Below are 20,615 nucleotides of genomic sequence, written 5' to 3'. Positions count from 1 at the left end.
CGCGTCAGCAGGTAAATAAAACTGGCCCGGCCCGCCAGGGTGTTTACCCTGGCGAGCCACGTGCCGAACGTTGCCGACCCCTGATCTAGTGGATCTGGACTAAAATTCCGGAGAGCTGGGTTGAATTCCTGGCTCAACCACAGACTTTCTGTGTGACCTTCAGCAAGTCGAGTATAGTTTACTTGGGCCTCAGTCCCCCATCCATAAATTGGGGACAGTACTTCCTTATCTACAGGAGTGTCTGAGGATAAAATACATTAATAATTGAGACACTCCGATATTATGATGATGAGGGCCATATAAGTCTCTAGATAAGCTAGCTGGTGAGTTAAGTGTTCTAGCCTTTTAACTGCTTGAAATGTGCGCTGAAATCTTGTCTTAGTTTACAAATTAGCGAGAGTTTGTTGGTTTGATTCTAGTTCCTAGCCCACCTTCACACATCCACCACACAGTTTGCAACAACTGGTAATAACACTTCAAGACAGACCCAGGATTAGTATATGCATGATGTGTTGCAAATCACGACAAAGGTGCAATGTCAGGGGGAAGCAAGGGACACTTCTAGCACCATGCATCTGCACTACCTCTGGTTCTAGTGAATGCTATTCCCTCACCTTTTCGAGCACCTAAATCACACAGAAAAATGTATACAAGTGCACAGACTAATAGTGAAATGATTATGGAAAAGTTTTCAGTGAAGTTTTCTTACAATTGTACCAACTAAGACTCCTGTTCCCTTACTATTGTGAAGTGTAGTGATTGTGCGCCTGGATGCATTTCAGTATTATAAAGTTTGTAAAGAACACTGGAAATCCTTCAGGATAAAAAGGCCTGACCTATACAAATGAGCCTGCCATTATCTCACTGGTGCGAACAGGAAAAATGTATTTCAGCTATCACTCTTCCTACTATTTATCTGGCTGAAGACAAAAGGAAAATTTAATAGGAAAACAGGAACACCCTCCACACAATTCAAAGGACTGGCAATAGTGTTACGTTTTAAATGAAAGCTCAATTTAAATATTACATGAGGACCCTAAGCATTTTTGAGACACCCCCAAACACACACACACACACCCCGGTTTCTTGCATGTGATTTTTCTCACCCACAGCTCAAGGATTATTATACATCACACCAGTTCACATAACGGTCAGTTCCTTTGAAATCACAGGCTCAAGCTTAATCTGTTTTCTTTCTGGTCCTGCACTGCACCTGCTGTACTGATATCAATTCTATTAATATTCAGTATAGAACAAGGGGCTGTCAAGGGCATACCTGGCATGTTCAGCAGATGCATTCTGCCTGGATGTACCGTAACATCGATCAGCAGTTAAGCCATTAGAGTAACTGAGTTAACTAGCTGAAAAGGGAAAATATGTATGCCCATAGATATTACCTTCAAAAAATTCTCTACATATTGTAAGTAACTAATTCTCTCTAAATCCAAGTACATCATCTACAGATCCACAGTTAGAATTTAAGATTTGTCACACTGAACTACCAAGTGCAATATCTTGCCTCCCATGGTGACTTATATTTGATGCTTCAGAGGAAGACAAAAATGCATAATATACCTTTCCACTTGTGCAATGCTGTATGCTGCTGGACACTAACACTTTTGGGATGTTTCTGTCAGACATAAAAAGTAAATCAATAAAACACTGGACAAAGGCAACCCTATTAAGTAAAAAAGTTCCCACTGGATCTTCAAGAGATTTTTCTTTGACAATGTGCAGACTGAATAGGAGCAACACATAAAAATCCTAAACAATAATTAAAGTTATGCACAAAAACTTGACTGTTCTTAACCTACAGACATTACAGAATAGGTCAAAGAAGACATTGCACACATGAAGATGGAAAGGTAAGCAGAACTGTGAAATTAAAGAACACCTTAAAATCACAGCTACAACCAACCTGTGTATTCCTTCAGAAAACTCAGATTAAAATTCTGTAAAACTGTTCAGGTACTATCACTTGGAAATCTTTTCTACGGGAAATGACTTCTGGCTTATTTCAGACCCAACTTCAGCTCTGACCAAGTGAACTTGATGTAACCCCTCAATGTTACAGAAATTAAAAAAACCTTCAAGAATCTGAAGCTTGTCCCGATGACTTCAAAAAATGAACTGACACATATACGAGGAAGCGTGGTGTTTATATCCCTTCACATGAGCCAAAATATATCATGTAAGTCAAACTGATTGAATAATGAATTACTCACACATCTCATATTGGAGGAGGCCACATGAATGAAGAGAGTGAAGGTACAAATATCAACCTTGCAAGATTACGGCTATCAGCTAGTAATGCACATCAAGAGGCTTTATAAAACGTTATAAATGCCATTAATGACTATAGGCACATGGCCAGAATATTGGTAACTTCAGAACTGGCAGTCACTCCAACTCTAACCAAGTAAAGAGGCACTGTGAAAAGTGGCAATGCTTCTACACAGCAATTACTATTACTGTAGAATAAAATGGTGTCATTTAATGAGTACCTGCTCTACATTATTTCCCTTTTGTTAGACAAGCACATGAAGTATTCAGAAAAAAGTCTATTACTCTATAAAAGGCGTTAGTGTTAAGAAATGCAAATGAAGTATTTGCATCTTCAATTTTATAAACTTCACAAAAGGTGCAAATGATTTAACGCTTCCCGGGCTCACATAGGCAGGTCAGTACTGTTATGTCTAGTTTTTCTAGACGTACCATCATCTCGTGGCAGTGCTTTCTGCAAACTTGACATAGCAGCAGTTCTTTCAATGTCTATCACAGCATACAGCTCTGTGCGCCTGGTTGGAGTTTGTGGAAGTGGAGTGGTAGGAGTTTTTGGAGTCTGAGGGTTGTCGGAGTCACTGCCACCTTCCAAGTCAACCTGTATATAATTGAGCTGCCTGTGTTCTAAACTTGGACGTCTAATATCAAAGTTAAAGACTGTTGGTGTACAGTCCCGACGTCGTGTAAATTCTACTTTATGAGCACTTGCTGGCACAGTTACATTCTCTGTATTTACGTAATTATGCATTGGATCTAGGTTATTGTGGTAGCCATTCAGAGATGGGGTCTTTGGTCCTAAATTGTCATCTTCATCTCTACTTAGCTTGCGGGCTTCCCAAACAGGAGGCAAAGATGGCAAGTTTTCATAGTTTAACAATGCAGTTCTCCTTTGAGCAGAGTTGTTAATATTCTGGGTATCTGAGGTACTTGTTGATGTCAGACGACCTCTCCTGACTCCTGAGGCACTAGGGATTGATAACCTATTTAGATTTTCATACACTAGTTTATTACCAGAAGGTGTTTCTTTACGTTCATCACTGTCGTACCCAGTGTCCCATTCAGAGTTGTTTGTACTGCTGCCACTAACTTGGTCTCTCCCAAGTTGCTCCAGTTGCTCTCTTTCCATTAATTGTCTTTGAACAGGTGTTGGTCCTAAAACAAATTTGACTCCTTCAGGCTCCAGAAGAACCTGAGCATCTCGGTCATCAGTGCAATTCTGATCTTCTGTTGTCTTGCTTGTTTCAACATTAGAAAGCCTTAATTCCAGCGGTACATGCACACTTGATCTATTTTTTTTCCCCTCTTGTACACCAGTAGTGTTGACATAGGTGTGCACCTGTAGAGGACAAATTCAAACATTAGTTGCACTTTTTCTTAATCTCCTTAGTCCTTCCCTTCCCTCAAAGACTTGCAATCTTTTTGCCTGACTGTCTGAAGAGTGAAGGAAACTGTTTTCGGGGGACAGAGTTTTGTGGTAAAAATCCAGCCTATTGGGTTGTGTTGAGCATGGAGCTTTGCCAGAGGTTTGCTACTCATCTCATTTTTGCAATGTTGTTTTAAATAATGTCAAAGGTGCCCAGACTAGCCAATGAGAATCTTTTTCTACTATTAAATTTAATAATAAGCTCAATTCTATCCTATGTCTGAGCTCTGCTGAGGTTACAGCTCCCTGATCCAGTGCCAAGCTAGCCCCAACATTGGTCAGAACAGCTTTGGGGCTGCTCTGACTAAAGCCACTGGTATACTTGGAGGGTCAGGGTAGCAGATCTCCACCTTACACACACACACACACACACACACACACACCCCAGGGGAATGTGGTGCAGGAGTTGCCTTTGCTAAGTTTACATGAGCAGAGTTCCCCTCTGCAAGGGAAATTTCTCTGCTGGCCACTTAAAGCCTGAATCCAACCTGTTGTGTGAACTGAATGGTGGAAAAGTGCTGGATCATACCAGAGACTCTGTCCCATAGTAAAGTGACAGCTCTTTCACCAAAGAGCATATAGTCTATTAATTAATTGTCAAATTATAAAACTGTTTCAGGAATAAAGATGGAAGAGGTCAGACTGGTATGTTAAATTGTATATTAAAAGTGTTGACCAGGGTGTTGGTAGCAGATGCACTTTGGGTGAGTTAAAACCGCACCACTAGCTTCACACTTTATCCCTTCAGGGCTCCCATCCCCTTGCTTTAAAGAGAATGGATAGATGGAATTCTCTCATCCCCTAATACCACTCCTGGATCTGGAAACTTGGAGGGCAAAGGTACTGCTTGAGAACAACTCCCTTCTATGCTCCACACTGTACCAGATCTCTGCCAGGATTTGCCTGCTGAGTGTGTGTAGGGCACACTAGTAGATGGTGACAACTATTACTTTTCTGGGTTGCCTCACACATCAACAGTCACGTGTGCCTTAATTTTTCAAGTTATTTGCTTCTACCAAAGAGCATTGCTGAGAATCAAATACAAAGATGTAATTTCTCCCACACCACTTACCCAGTGACATACTCAAAAAGCCACAGTGAGGCACTCAGCTTCTCTCCCACTCCAGTTGCTTCCAACCCCTGTTCTCCCTCCCTCACCTAATTCATTCTCCTTCGAACACTCCAACCATTTGTTCTCTCCTCTTCCTTCCCTGAAGGTGCTCACTTGACTCATCGCCATCTATCTTCCTCTCTGACTTTTGGCTCTGCCTCTTTTTCTCCGCCCAGTCTCTCATCATCATCCTCAGTGACTTTTCCATGCTGACTCCCCATATGACTCTTACCCACATATCTTCTTGTCCTTATTACACCAAAATATGTTTTCCTGGTATTTTGGCTCATTTTCCTTTCAGCACCTGCTTCTTATCACCTTAAGATTGTCATGGGGCAGGAACTGTCATACATGTGTGCACGGTACTGATCACAAAGGTACTTAAGTTCATGATTGGGAACAATACAAATAAATGCATAATAATGTGTATTTTAAATCAAGTAGCTAAGAAAACAAAAAGTTGTTCTTTGGCCAGATACACACCATATACATCTTCATCAAGGCTACGGTTTTGTCACGGGGGTTGCGGAAGTCACAGAATTTGTGACTTCAGCCCTGGCGGCAGGGAGCTGTGAGGTACCCCCACCACCTGAGGCAGTGGGCCCCCAAGCTCTCAGACGCCATGGGCAGCGGGGGTACCCTGCAGCTCCCAGCTGCAGTCGTGGCAGGGCAGGAGGACCCCTGCAGCTTCCTGCGGCTGGGGAGGAGGGATTCTCGCAGCTTCCCTACACCGCTGGTGGCAGGGGGACCCTGGAGCTCTGAGCCCCCATGAGTTCTGGGACCCCAGAACTCCCAGCCACCCTGCAGCTGCCCCGGTCCCTACCCATTTTATCATGGATATTTTTAGTAAGAGTCAGGGACAGGTCATGGGCTTCCATGAATTTTTCTTTATTGCCAGTGACCTGTCCCTGACTTTTACTAAAAATACCCATGACAAAACCTTAGCTTTAATCATCATCCTAAAATGGTACCACATGCAAACATTCTATAGCAATACAACATACTATGCAGATACGCACAGCCAAGATCAGAAAAAAATCCATGTTTTTCCATCATGGAAACAGAGCTAGGAAAATAAGTGCAAATACAAATCTACAGGATCAGTACAAGAACAGTAGAATTAACACTGAACCCAAAATATGTGAAAATAAAGACTATGCTTACTTGTTCCTCTGCTACAAGCAATGGATGCGTTGACTCTTCACCTACTGAAGGAAGCCGTGCACTTCCTACAGAGGGATGCCTGCTGGAAGGATGTGATGAAGCATCTCCAAAGGAGGGATATCTGGGATATCCATTAGGTAAACTTTGTGCACTGAACCCAGGAGCTAATTCAATTTAAGAAAAGATGCATTAAAAAAATATTCAAAGTGACCCCTTATGTATCATTCAGCTGCTTTCTTGTGTCTTTGGAAAGTGCACTGTACATTGCGCGCAATATCAAAATAAATATATTTAACAAATCCCAAATGCTCACAGGGCCAGATATGTGCCTACAAAAAAAAAAAAATATCTAGATTGGAGCTCCTCAATATTTAACTGACAAATCATGTGCCAAAAATTTTAATCCCCTCAGGAAAATATGAAAAGCAACTACCACTGAGTAACAAAGTGGAACTGGCATCAACATTCATTTTCTTAAGTTCAGCCTTCTTAAGCTGTATTGTTTGCATGCATAAACAAGAAAACAGTACGGGAATGTATATTAGATATAAATACTATTGAAAAATTAATTTGTTTTTCATAATTGCATTGCATTGTTTGTCAGTATACTTAGGATACAGAATGACAGCAATGATTGAATAAAAAACGAGTTTGCAACAAAGGCCAAGCTAAATATACAATGGGAAAATAAGTTAGTTTCATTGGTTACAAGTACTTCATCAGAAAAATTGCTAAGCCAATGGATTTTCTGGACAATTTCAGTTTTTCTTCACACACTGGCAAATTTTAATGCCAAATTTTAATGCAATTTTCCAGTTAACTATATAAGATTGTCACAAGAGATATTCCTGTAATGTCACTAGTCACAAGAGTGTCTACTTTTGAGAACTTCATTCCACCACTTTTCAAATTCATTTTTACAGCTCTAGTTTATCATCTGAAGTGAATGTATAGGCAACACTGAAACAAAAAGTTTACATTTTTAGATCTAGATGGAGAATGAACCATAACCCTCTGACAGAACTTAGTTCTTATCAAACTTCTTTTCAATATTGCCAATAGTCACATGAAGCGGTCTCCTTAAGGAAAAGAAAATTACTTGCCTGTAATTCTACTTTCTTAAAGCATCATCACCACAGGATCCTCACTGTTAGATCTCAAGCCTCCAGCCTGAGATTGGCCAGAACTCCCAAAAACAGAGTTTTGGAGGGCTTCACACACCCCCTCCCCACAACAGCAGAAGAAACATTCCAACCCTGCAGCGCGAAAGGTACAACTTAACTGCCAATTCCCCCCCCCCCCCCCGTTCTTTTGTGAAAGGCTGGAACATGACCAATACCAACATATCATTAAGTCTGCCGGGATAAAGGGTGAGTGCATATAAAAAACACCTCCAGCAGACAATGTTATTTTTTGTATATAAATACGCACAAATACACAATCACCACAAGGCAGAGCACACCTCTTCATAGGAGAACTCCCAGACTCTGAAAGAAGATGCATAGGTGAGTGAGAATCATGTAAGATGTAGAAAGAATTTTCTCTTCTTTAAAGATACCATCATTATGGGATTCTCACTCTTGGTGAGTAAGTAGCTTAAGGGATGTGATGTTTCAAAATAAAACAAAAGGCACTGCATCAGGCAGTGATTAACATGTACCTCAGGCAAGATGCAAAGCAGCTCTTTTTTTCTTTAGTAAAAGAGAGGGTGAGTCACCTCCTACTAACCAAGAAGCATCAATGCAGAGGGATTTGAGGATGAGTGCTCAATAAGCAAGAATTATCCACAAATATACCCAGATAAAGATATCCTGAGAAACAAAACTCATAGGGGTGGGAGAGTTTGGGCTCCCCTACTATGAAATATGTTCTGTAGACATGAGAGATGGAAGCTGACTGCAAGCCATGATGCAGATATCTATGACCACAACATCTGTGAGGTAAAGGTCTTCCAAAAAAGCCAGAATTCAAGCCATTTGTTCAGCTATACATACCATGCCCTCAGAACTACATCCTGTCAAAAACAAAAGTGTCAGAGGAGAGCTCAATTTGGGATGGAACAAGGTCACAGGAGTTCTGAGCATTCTTCCAAAACTACACTCTGAGCCTGAAAAAGCTCATCTTAGATATTTATAAAGTCAAAAACCACAGTGTCTTGGCTAATATGGGGATATTGGAAAAGGAGAGATAACTCAACTATGCAGTGGCTGGAGTTCTTCAAGGTATGTGTTCCTATGGGTGCTCCACTTGAGGTGCACATAGCCCCATGAGCCTTTGACCGGAGATGTTCAGTAGCAGTGCCCATTTGGCCTATGTATGTTCTCCAGACATCCTTGTGCCCTGTACTGGGGATACAGAGAGCTGCACAGACAAACCGCCCTCAGTTCCTTCTCTACCACAAAGTTCCATGAAAGGAAGCTCCGAAACAGAAGGAAAGGAGGGCCTGTAGCAGAGCACCCTCAGGGACACATCTCAAACAACTCCAGTTATGCACAAGGTGAGTAACCTCTCCTTCATTGAGTAGTTTCCCTGTAACAAGTTCTCTATTTCAGATGACTCCCAAGTAGTATCCTCACCCAGAGGAGGGAGCTTCAGAGCCAAGTCTAATAGTGAAGACAAAACTGCATTACCAACTCCAGCATCTGATCTATAGGCATGAACCAAAGCATGTAGAGAGGTCCAGGTTGCAGCCTTGCTGATTTCATAACAGGTTTCAGCCTGTACAATGGGCTAGCACAATGGAAAAAGGTCGGATTTGACAGACTCATAACATGAAATAATACCCCTAGAGATCCACCTTGAGAGTCTTTGGGAGGAGACTCTCGGTCCTTTGGATCTGTCTGCAACAGAAACAGTCTGGGAGACTTTCTAAACGGTTTAGTTTCATCCAGATGGAAGGCTAATGCCCTTCTGACATCCAAGATATGGAAGACATCCCTGGTCTGATGTAATTTGGGGCGGGGGAGGAGGGGAAGGAAACTGGGAGATAAGTGACCTGGTTAATCTGAAATTCAGAAGATACTTTAGACATAAGTTTAGGGTGTGGCCATAACAAAAAGGACAGTTACCTGTTCCGTAACTGGTGTTCTTTGAGATGTGTTGCTCCTATCTATTCCATAGTAGGTGTGCGTGCTCGCCACGTGCACTGGTGCTGGAAGTTTTTCCCTTAGCAGTACCCGTAGTGGGGGAGCACTGCTGCAACCCCTGGAGTGGCGCCTCTATATCGCGCTATAAGGGGAGCTGTGCACTCCCCCCACCCTCAATTCCTTCTTACCAGACTACTCTGACAGAGGGGAAGGAGGGTGGGGTGTGGAATAGACAGGAGCAACACATCTCGAAGAACGCCAGTTACGGAACAGGTAACTGTCCTTTCTTCTTCGAGTGATTGCTCCTGTGTATTCCACAGTAGGTGACTCCAAGCTAAATCTGATGGAGGTGGGTAGGAGTTCAAAGGTTATCGGGATGGAGTACCGCCCTACCAAACCCGGCGTCATCCCATGCTTGGGAGACGATCGCATAGTGTGAGTAAAAGGTGTGGACAGAGGACCACGTGGCAGCCCTACATATGTCCTAGATAGGGACGTGGGCTACATAGGCGGCTGACGAGGCCTGCGCTCTCGTAGAATGCACCTTTACAATAGGCGGCGGGGGAACCCCTGCCAAGTCGTAACACGTGCGTATGCACGAGGTGAACCAGTGGGAAAGGCGCTGGGTGGAGACTGGTTGCCCTCTCATACGCTCAGCTGATGCCACAAACAGCTGCGAGGATTTCCTGAACGGCCTGGTACAGTCCAGGTAAAAGGCAAGCGCCCTACACATGTCTATCGTGTGTAGGCGGCGCTCCTCGTTAGAGGAATGGGGCTTAGGACGTACCGGTAAGAAAATGTCCTGTTCCATATGGAAGGCAGAGACCATCTTAGGGAGAAACACAGGGTGTGGGCAAAGCTGGACCTTATCCCTATGGAAGGCCGTATACGGGGGTTCCGAGGTTAAGGCCCTAAGCTCTGAGACCTGACGGGCTGAGGTGATAGCCACCAAGAATGCTACTTTCCAGGACAGGTGGGACCAGTAACATGTGGCCAAGGGTTCAAAGCGAGGGCCCATGAGGCGGGATAGCACTAGGTTCAGATACCATTGAGGGACCAGGGCCCTGGCATACCGAAATGTACAATCTAGTCCCTTTAAAAAGTGCGAGGTCATCTAATGGGAAAACACTGAGTGACCCTGCAAAGGAGGGTGAAAGGCGGAAATGGCCGCTAAATGTACCCTGACAGAGGCCGAAGCTAGACCTTGGGTCCTAAGGGACAGGAGGTAATCTAGAATAAGTTGGAGGGATGCGGATGATGGGGAGGCGCCCTGCTCCCTTGCACACCTAGAAAACCTAAACCATTTGGCAAGGTAGGTCGGTCATGTAGACAGCTTTCTGCTCTCCAGCAGAATTTGTCTGACATCCTCCGAACACCTTCCCTCCTCCTCGTTTAACCATGGAGCAACCATGCTGTCAAGTGAAGTGCGGCTAGGTTGGGATGGAGAAGGCATCCCCTCTTCTGGGAGAGGAGATCCGGGTGGAGTGGCAGCCTCCACGGGCCGCTAACAGTTGCAGGAGGGTCCCATACCAATGCTGGCGGGCCCAATCCGGGGCTATGGTGATGACCCTCGACCTGTCCGCCTTTACTTTCTGCGGGACCTTGCCTATCAGTGGAAACGTTGGAAAGGTATAGAACAGTTGGTCTGACCACCGTAGGAGGAATGTGTCCGAGATCGCCCCCCTTTCTGGCCCTGCCCTGGAGCAGAACTGGGGGCGGAGACGATTCTGGGCAGTAGCAAAGAGATCTACCTGGGGAGCTCCCCACTCTCGGAAGAGTTGCTGGGCGACCTCCCAGTGGAGTGACCACTCGTATTGGTGGGAGAAAACCCTGCTGAGGTGATCGGCTCGCGTATTGCGCGTGCCGGGTAGGTGAAAAGCCCTCAGAGAGATGTCGTGGGCTATACAAAATTCCCATAGGTCCAGGGCTTCCTGGCACAAGGCCGAGGAGCGCGTGCCCCCTTGCCTGTTGATGTAATACATCGCAGTCGTATTGTCCGTGAGGACTCTGACCATCTTTCCCCGAAGGTGCAGGCTGAACGCTATGCACGCCAGGTGCACCGCCCTGAGTTCCCTGATGTTTATGTGCAGGGACAATTCCGAGGTCGACCATCTGCCCTGGGTTTGGAAGTTCCCCACATGGGCTCTCCACCCCAGGTCCGAGGCATCCGAAAGTAGATCTAGTGAGGGAGGGGTATCTCGGAATTGGATCCCTTGTAACATATTGCCCGGAGGGACCACCATTGCAGGTCGGCCACTACGTTGGGAGGTACCGTGACAACCTTGTCCAGGTCGTCACTGGCCTGGGAATATTGGGAGGCCAGCCAGAGTTGGAGGGGCCTCATTCTGAGCCTGGCATGTCGCACCACAGAGGTGCAGGCTGCCATGTGGCCCAGGAGTTGAAGGCACACCCTTGCCGTCGTCACGGGGAAGGACGTGACCGAGGCTATGAGACTTTTGAGCGTCTCGAACCTGTCCCTGGGAATACAGGCTGTGGCCACCACCGAGTCCAGCTGCGCTCCTATGCTGAACCGGCACTAACGTGGACTTGTCCTCGTTTACCACTAGGCCTCGACTCTCGCAAGTGGCTAGCAGGAATTCCATCTGGGCCTGCACCTGGGACCAAGACTTGCCTTTGAGCAGCCAGTCGTCCAGGTAGGGGAAAATTTGCAGCCCGTTCCTTCTGAGGTAGGCTACCACTACCGCCATGCATTTGGTAAAAACCCTGGGGGCCATGGAGAGGCCAAAGGGAAGGACCGTAAACTGGTAGTGGTCCCGCCCTACCAGGAAGCGGAGGAAGCACCTGTGACCCTCGAAAATATGGATGTGGAAATAGGCATCCTGGAGGTCCAGAGCTGCGAACCAATCCCCCGGGTCTAGGGATGGAATAATAGAGGCCAGGGAAACCATGCGGAACTTGTAACGAACCATAAACTGATTGAGGCTCTGCAGGTCGAGGATGGGTCTGAGCCCACCTTTTGCCTTTGGAATCAGGAAATACCGGGAGGAGAAACCCCTGCCCTGGAATTCCTGAGGCACCTTCTCCACTGCGCCCAGGGTGAGGAGGCGCGTCACCTCCTGGTCTAGAAGGAGGGCGTGCTCCGGGTCCCCGGGGATTTCTGGGGGTTGGGGGGGGGGGCGAAGTGAACTGCAACATGTAGCCCCTGGAAATGGTGCTGAGGACCCACTGGTCCGACGTTATACGGGACCATTGCACTCGGAAGGCAGATAAAACGGTTGCAGAACACAAACTTTATTAACTGGGGGGCTCCGCTGGCAACAGGCCCGGTGGGGCCCCCGCAAAGAGTCAAAAGTGCCTCTTCCCCTGCTTTTTGCCCTTGGAGGGCCCAGGTCACGGGGCCGAGCGGGACTGGTGCTGGGACCTACGTCTCTGCTCCCTCGGCCTCTTAGGTGGAGGCTCATATCTGCCCCTACTTGGAGGAGCTGAGGTCTGTGGCCTGGGTTTGTCCTTAGCTGGTGGGACATATAGGCCCAGAGTTTGAGGGTGGTGCGGGAGTCCTTCATCCCGTGTAGACAGGTGTCTGTCTGATCTGCAAACAGGGCCTTCCTGTCGAAAGGCAAGTTCTGCCTGAGGGACTGGGACTCCACGGACAGCCCTGACAGTGAGAGCCACGACGCCCTGCACATGGCAACAGCGGAGGCCATCGAACGGGCTGCTGTATCCGCCGCGTCCGAAGCTGCTTGGAGGGCCGCTTTCACCACCGCCGCACCTTCGTCGACCAGAGCTCTGAACTCCTTCTTATCCTTTTCCTGAAGAAGAGGTTCGAACTTTCGCAGGGACCCCCACAAGTTAAAATCATAGCGGCTCAGGAGGGCTTGATGATTAGCCACCCTGAGCTGGAAGCTCGCCGATGAATAAACCTTCCTGCCGAAAGTATCCAGTCTTCTGGCGTCTTTATCTTTGGGGGTGGGAGCGGGTTGGCCATGTCTCTCACGCTGGTTTACCGACTCCACCACCAGAGAGTTGGGTACCGGGTGAGAGTACAAATATTTGTGCCCCTTTGCTGGCACAAAGTACTTTCTCTCTGCTTTTTTTGAAATAGGCGCCAAGGACGCCAGGGTTTGCCAAAGCAATGTGGAGATATTGGCCTCCCCTTGGTGGAGAGGTAGGGCCACACAGCCCGGTGCCGAGGAGGACAAGACATTGAACAACGTGTCCGACGGCTCCTCCATCTCTTCAGCCTGGAGCTGGAGATTGGAAGCGACCCGCCTAAGGAGCTCCTGGTGAGCCTTAAAATCTTCCTGTAAGGCGGGTGGTGGCACCTCAATGGATTTCTCCAGTGCCGATGAAGGGACCGGATCTGCTCCCAGGGCATCAGGCGGTACCGGTGGTTCAACCCCCGAATCCGAGCCCGGGTGCGGTGCCGCTGCCTCGGTGCCAGCTGACTTCTCCCGGTGTCGAGGCGGGGATGTTGAATGCACCTGCCATGCCCTGGCCACCAAACGGGGTCTCGCCAGTGCCGGCGGTTGGGGCCAAGGTGCCCACTGACACCATTGCCCTTGCCAGGTTGCCCCTTGCCAGTGCCCCACTTGGGGACCTAGCGGAGCCGCTTGATCATGCAGGGTGGCGTGGCCCGGGGATGGGTGGCGGGGTGCCGAGGCCGACATCGCTGACGAGCGCACAGTGCCAAACGAGCAATGGGAGCGTCCACAGCCACGTCGGTGCAAGCCTCGAGATTTTGATCTCAACGAGGAAGACCTGTACCCATCAGAGGTACTGCTTCCAGAGTCACCACGGCGACCGTGGCTATGACGGCTAGGTGCCGGTGCCGGCCGAAGGGTGCTTCGCGAACGATGCCTGTCGGAGTGATCACTTGAGTCTGAGCATCGGTGCCGATGGCGTCGAGACCTGCTCCTATAACTCCTGTAGGAAGAGGAGTGTCGATGCCTGCTGCCTTGGTGCCTGCGACCCCTCCTGGTAGCGGAGGACCCTCGGGACTCCCTCTCAGGTGAGTTGGCCAATGGCATGGGCATCTGACGCGGGCTACGAGATGGCCCCGCAGAATGGGTAGGCACCTCATCCTCGGAGCGGGGGCTATGCCGAACCTGAGAGGGTCGATGAGCTCCCAGTGGCGGCTTCCCTCTGGAGTGAGGGCCCATCTTGGGCGGCCCACTCGGCACCAGAAGGGCGAGGATATCACACATTGCCTGCGCTGCCTCCGGCGTTGACGGTATCCTCCCCACAGGGGAGGCACGCGCGGACGGGACCGGACTACTCCGCTCAGCACGAGTCGGAGGTCTGGGTCCCGAGGGGGATCGTGGGCTGCCCAACTCAGGTGCGGCCTCACCCCTGTCCTTTTCTCGGCGCTGCTGAGTCTTCCCTTGCTTCTTAGAGGGGGAGCGGTGCAGACTAGTTGATGGGGCGTCACTGGGCACCGACAACGCGCCTGGCGCCGGATAGCGTCAGCATGCCAGTGCTAGGGTCAATGCCGACTCCATTAGTAAGGCCCAGAGATGGATATCTCATTCGCGTTTCATTCTTGGTTTGAACGACCTGCAGATTTTACAACGCTCGCTTACACGAGTCTCGCCCACACAGTGAAGACACTGAGTGTGTGGATCGCTTCTGGGCATAGAACTGCGACAGGAGTCGCACGACTTGAAGCCTGGGGCACGGGGCATGCCCCGAGCCAAGCAACTAACTAGAAATTCGGACTACTAAGAAGAGTTGTACTATTAAGGTTTGCAGTGCTGCAGCCGAGCTGGAGCACTAAGTTCCGACTACCTTCACTGGCGGCAAGAAGGAACTGAGGGTGGGGGGAGTGCACAGCTCCCCTTATAACACGATATAGAGGCGCCACTCCAAGGGTCGCAGCGGTACTCCCCCACTACAGGTACCGCTAAGGGAAAAACTTCCGGCACCGGTGCACGTGGCGAGCACGCACACCTACTGTGGAATACACAGGAGCAATCACTCAAAGAAGAACTTAAAAAAAAAAAAAAAACACTAAAGGGATGATCTGCCATTAAATATCTGTTTTTCAACCCTTTGAGCAGAAGTGAGGGCCACCAAAAATAGCCATTTTCATGGAGAGGTGAAGTAAAAAACAAGTGGTTAATGGCTCAGAGATGTTTTGTAAAACAAAATTAAGAATGAAGAATGAAGTTCAAGTCCCATATTGGGGTTTAATCTGAGGGAAATAAAAGACTCATCAGTCCTCTGAGGAATCTTGATGTTGCCACTAAGGAGGCCCATAGGGCATGGGAGAAGGCATCCATCCACTGCACCAATAGAATGGGGGTCAACGTCATTTCCCCACCCCAAAACCCCTATTTCTCTCCCCCTCAGTGTAGGTGCCAGGAAAGTAAATGTCTTGTGGAGTAGAGAGGGGATCCCTGGACAGAAATCTGGGAATCGGACTCATCCTCAACATAATCCAATGGCCGTGATAACTGCTCATCCTGAACGGTAGGTATCAGAGAGGTAGGAGATCTGGGCAAAAGATGTGGTGTTGGTGACCCAGTAAGATCTCAGTACAGGCAATTGTATGGTACCAATAAGTAGTGGAGACCAGCTTGTCTGAGACAAAAAGATCCCTTGAATAGCTGAATTCCTGTAGTACCAATGGAATGTGAGTAGAAGTTGAATAGGATTCTGCAGAAACTGTCATCAGTACCAGGATAGGTACTCGTCTAGAATGTGCCGGTACTGAGGACATGGAATACTTTGAAAGAATACATCTAGTAGACTCAGATGATACCAATGAAGTAGGCTGGGACACTGGTATAAGGTCTCACAGGAGGTATGCAGGAGTGCTGCACTGGCTGCTTTGAAGTACAATGTCTCCTGGAATGGACATGACCACCTGATGTCAAGGGAGGTGTCACTACTGGACAGGGCTTTTAGATGATGTCTTAGATGACCTCTCGGTACTGGAGCCACTCGGTGCATCAATGGTACTCCCTTTGGGAGAAGTCTCCGGAACATTAATTATAAATCAGTGATCAAGATGGTTGTTTTTGTTTGTTTGTTTTTTAAAGAGAGAGATAAGAACTCTCAGGTAGGAAACTTAGTTCTCCTCATCCTCTTGTTGGCACCCAGTGTCTTGTTTCATGAGGCTCTTGGTGACCTGAACCCAGAGGTAGATTAAGTGTACTCGGAGGCCAGAGTACAGGGGGGTTCTCTGAGCCTGGATCAGAGGCCAGTCTTAGGGCTTGTTCCATCATAATCAATCTAAACTTTCTCACTCTATTCTTAACCAGTTCTGCTTTTAAAAGAGGTGCAGATCTTACACTTGGTCAGTATATCGATGTCTCCCAAACAGCGGAGGCACTGAGAATAGCCGTCACTGATGGATTACTTCCTGGCAGGAGAGAGAGTTCTTGAAGCCTAGGGATCTTAGTGTACCCCAGAAGTGCTGATCTCCAAAATAACCCCTTAAGTGGGGAAAGAAGAGAGGGGAAAATAAAACAAACAGAATCCCCCCAAAATTAAATAATAAGAACTAGATTAAACTTAAGAAAACTAACAGAAGAACAAACCAAGCTAAACTACACCTAAAGTGAACCAGGCACGCTTGGTGCTCAGTCTCCGGCGTAAGGGCAGTTGAGAAGGAACAGAGGGCATTTTTCCTATGCAGCTCTATATATCCTTGGTACGGGCACGAGGATGTCTGGAATGCATGCGCAAGCCAAATGGGCAGTTACTGAAAACCTCCAGTCAAAGGTGCCAAAGGGACAATACTCAAAGAAGATTCAAACTTTGCCAAGCCCTTTGCTGCTACAGAGTGTTGGAAATGCTTACAGGAGCCTTCCCTATAAAGAAAAGGTCAGTAATTTCTTGTTTCACTGATAGGAAGAGAGATCCAACTCTGCTGTTCCACCTTCATTCAGCTCCTTGGGGCCCACTGACACACTTAAAGCATGAACATTTTGGACAATGACTCTGACGTTTACAATTGTCGTATAATTTTCTGTGGTTGCAATAAGGCAATCCTTAGACAAGATCTCGTAAAGCGACCATATGTGCACATTCTAAAGTGGTGCTTTTGTGTAGTGATCTTAGGTCCCAATAGAGCCTAGCCAAATTCTTCAGCTTTGGGAGTTCTAGCCAGTCCTGCCCCAGAGCAAGGAGATACGGTTTTCAGAATGGAGAGAGGTAAACAGTGGTGTCCCCCAGGGACCTTTATTTGTCCCAGTCCTATTTAACATATTCATAAACGATCTGGAAAAAGGGGTAAACAGTGAGGTGGTAAAATTTGCAGATGATACAAAACTACTCAAGATAGTTAAGTTCCACGCAAACTGTGAAGAGCTACAAAAGGATCTCACAAAACTGGGTGACTGGGCAACAAAATGGCAAATGAAATTTAATGTTGATAAATGCAAAGTAATGCACATTGGAAAACATAATCCTAACTATACATATACAATGATGGGGTCTAAATTAGCTGTTACCACTCAAAGAGAGCTTGAGTCATTGTGGACAGTTCTCTGAAATCATCCATTTAATGTGCACCGGCAGTCAAAAAAGCAAACAGAATGTTGGGAATAATTAGGAAAGGGATAGATAATAAGACCGAAAATATCATATTGCCTCTATATAAATCCATGGTACACCCACACCTTGAATACTGCGTGCAGATGTGGTCGCCCCATCTCAAAAAAAGATATATTGGAATTGGAAAAGGTTCAGACAAGGGCAACAAAAAATGATTAGGGGTATAGAAAGGCTTCTGTATGAGGAGAGATTAATAAGACTGGGACTTTTCAGCTTGGAAAAGAAGCGACTAAGGGGGGATATGATAGAGGTGTATAAAATCATGAGTGGTATAGAGAAAGTAAATAAGGAAGTGTTATTTACTCTCTCTCATAATACAAGAACAAGGGGCCACCAAATGAAATTAATAAGTAGCAGGTTTAAAACAAACACAAGAAAGTATTTTTTCACACAATGTGCTGCCAACCTCTGGAACTCCTTGCCAGAGGGTGTTGTTAAGGCCAATACTATAAAGGGGTTCAAAAGGGAGCTTGACAGATCCATCAATGGCTATTAGCCAGGATGGGCAGGAATGGTGTCCCTAGCCTCTGTTTGACAGAAGCTGGGATTAGGTGACAGCGCATGGATCACTTGATGATAACCTGTCTGTTCATTCCCTTTGGGGCACCTGCCATTGGCCACTGTCAGAGGACAGGATACTGGGCTTGATGGACCTTTGGTCAGACCCAGTATGGCCATTCTTATGTATGTTCTTATGTAATTCTGTGATGGTATTTAAAGAAAAAAAACCTACCGCAAACACTTTAGCTGGCAATAGCATTTAAATCAGTATTCATTCTTTAACTAGATTACTTGCATGCTGCTAACTGAAGAGCTAAATCAAATTTAAAGCAAGGTAACATGATACACACAAAGTATAATTTCTGACAGCAGAACCATGCTTACTGGTGGGTGTTCGAGGGGTTCTTGGAACTTCCAACTCAGTTTGATGATGATTCCTTTCTACTACTGGTTCTTCTACCACATTTATGCTATTGTTCTGCATGATCTCTTGTAGCATATTAAATAGTTCTTCTGCACGAGCACACTTAAAGGCAAAGATTCCTATAAACACACAACAAATTGTTTTAGATCCCTTTAAGTGAAAACAAGAACTGCTTCTAAAAACAGTTATGCAATTAATTTTTAAGTAACTAAACGGGAGTCCACTTAACGATTACCTGTTAAAGGAACTGAGCTATTATATTTTTTGTGCAACAATCAAAATAAAAAGATACAGCAAGACCCTTTTAAATGAGTACCTGATAAATGAATAAGCTTCCAATGCACCAAAAGACAGATTGGAAAATAAAAGATCCAATAAGAGAAAAATCTGTTAAAATTTCTGGTTGCTAAATGAGGAAAAACACTTCATGAAACAGCGAAGTTTTAAAATGAATAATCTGATAAGTAGACCTGTAAAAAGAATAGAATTTTGGTGCTGCAAGGTTATGTGTTTATCAGGTTTATACTGAGTTACCATAAAAATAAAATACCTGCACAATAGGGAAGAAGGGTTTTGACACAGGGTAAAAGTCCAGGTTCTTAAAGAAGGTTAAAATGAAGGGCTAGAAGACAGATTGTGTGAAACAAACAGCAACAAACCAATTTTTTTTTTCCGCCTTAGGGATAGACACAAAATACAAAGTTGGCAGCAATACTATGCATTTTGCCCAAGTATTGTGCCACTTTGTCTTTGAACAGTAGAGGGAGCCCAACTTACCATCCCAAGCAAAGAGACAAGCAGTGAAGTCGCAGCTTTGGATTATTCTTTCCATTGAAAGCATTAATTTAAAGTTGACATATTCTTGTTAAAAGAAGAGTGTGTGTGTGGTTGTGTTTTTTAAGAAGACTGGAATACATCTAAAAACTATCTTTATTTTAAGATACCTACATTCTACTACATTTTGACAATGCAATTATGTTTATATATCATGACATTCACTTCTTGTTATCTACAAGCTTTTGATTGATTTGAATACCATGGAAAAAGGAGCGATCTAACATATTGACTATATTTTGGTGTTAAACATAAAAAAAATGCTCCAAAGGTAGAAGCTTACAAGATGTGCAGTACTCTAGGTCTAAATAATTTCTGTGAAACCTCTCCAGAATTTTTTGACATTTTGCCTGATATAGTATTAATACTTCAGAAAATAACTGTGTACTCTTGAGAAATTCAAATTTGCCCTTCTATTAAAAAGGAAGAATAAAATGTGTTCTGTTCCCAAATTGTTAGTTCTTCGGAACATGAGGTACACTTAAATTGCATATATAGAAAGAAAGTAAATAAAAAAAATCAAGACTTTTTACTGCAGCAATTTCTCAAATATTTTCATCTTAAAAGCCAAACTACCTGTGGCTAAGCCAAACTATGAAAAGGCAACTCCTTCCTCTCCTCAAGTTAGCTAGGATGCCATGGGTTTTTTCATATCATGTACTATACCCAGTTTACCAACACAGAAACAATGTTGCGTGGTCAGTGAAGTTCTGAAGTGGGCTTCAAGTTTAGAAAGACAACAAATAATCTGGTTCTTGTCTACACATATAGCGGTGCAGCTGTACTGATGCAGCTGTGCTGCTATAGGGCTTACTGAAGATGCTACCTGTGCTGACTGGAGAACTTCTCCTGTCAGCATAAGTACTCCAACTCTCTGAGAGGCTGCAGCTATGTTGATGGAAGATGACCTCCTGTCGACATAGCACTGTCTACAGCAGGAGTTCAGTTGGGAGGGGGAGGGATAGCTCAGTGGTTTAAGCATTGGCCTGCTAAACCCAGGGTTGTGAATTCAATCCTTGAGGGGGCCACTTAGGGATCTGGGGCAAAATCAATACTTGGTCCTGCTAGTGAAGGCAGGGGGCTGGACTCAATGACCTTTTGGGGTCCCTTCCAGTTCTATGAGATAGATAGATAGGTATAACTATGTCACTCAGGGTGTGTGGAGTTTTTTCTTTTTAAACCAGCCTCATAATAAAAAAAAAAAAAATAGTGAGTAAACAATAACAACAAGGAGTCTGGTGGCACCTTAAAGACTAACAGATTTATTTG

At 45.8% G+C, this 20,615-nt stretch overlaps 1 protein-coding gene across 1 annotated transcript in view; it reads right to left on the bottom strand.

Annotated features, from left to right (window-relative positions):
* Positions 1-2,151: 2,151 nt before the first annotated feature.
* Positions 2,152-20,615, bottom strand: part of FRS2 (fibroblast growth factor receptor substrate 2) — an 85,859-nt gene continuing 67,395 nt past the window's right edge. The window contains exons 5-7 of the mRNA XM_024212666.2: positions 18,473-18,631; positions 5,982-6,145; positions 2,152-3,619 (exon numbers count right to left, since the gene is read on the bottom strand). Of these exons, the coding sequence (XP_024068434.2) occupies positions 2,669-3,619; positions 5,982-6,145; positions 18,473-18,631 (1,274 nt within the window). The 3' untranslated portion in view covers positions 2,152-2,668. The remainder of the gene's footprint in view (positions 3,620-5,981; positions 6,146-18,472; positions 18,632-20,615) is intronic.

This window comes from Terrapene carolina, unplaced genomic scaffold, assembly GCF_002925995.2.
Source record: "Terrapene carolina triunguis isolate 2854851 unplaced genomic scaffold, T_m_triunguis-2.0 Scaffold68, whole genome shotgun sequence".
Taxonomy (NCBI): Eukaryota; Metazoa; Chordata; order Testudines; family Emydidae; genus Terrapene; species Terrapene triunguis.
The sequence above is the reverse complement of the archived record's forward strand: the minus strand, read 5'-3'. Positions and strand labels throughout refer to the sequence as shown.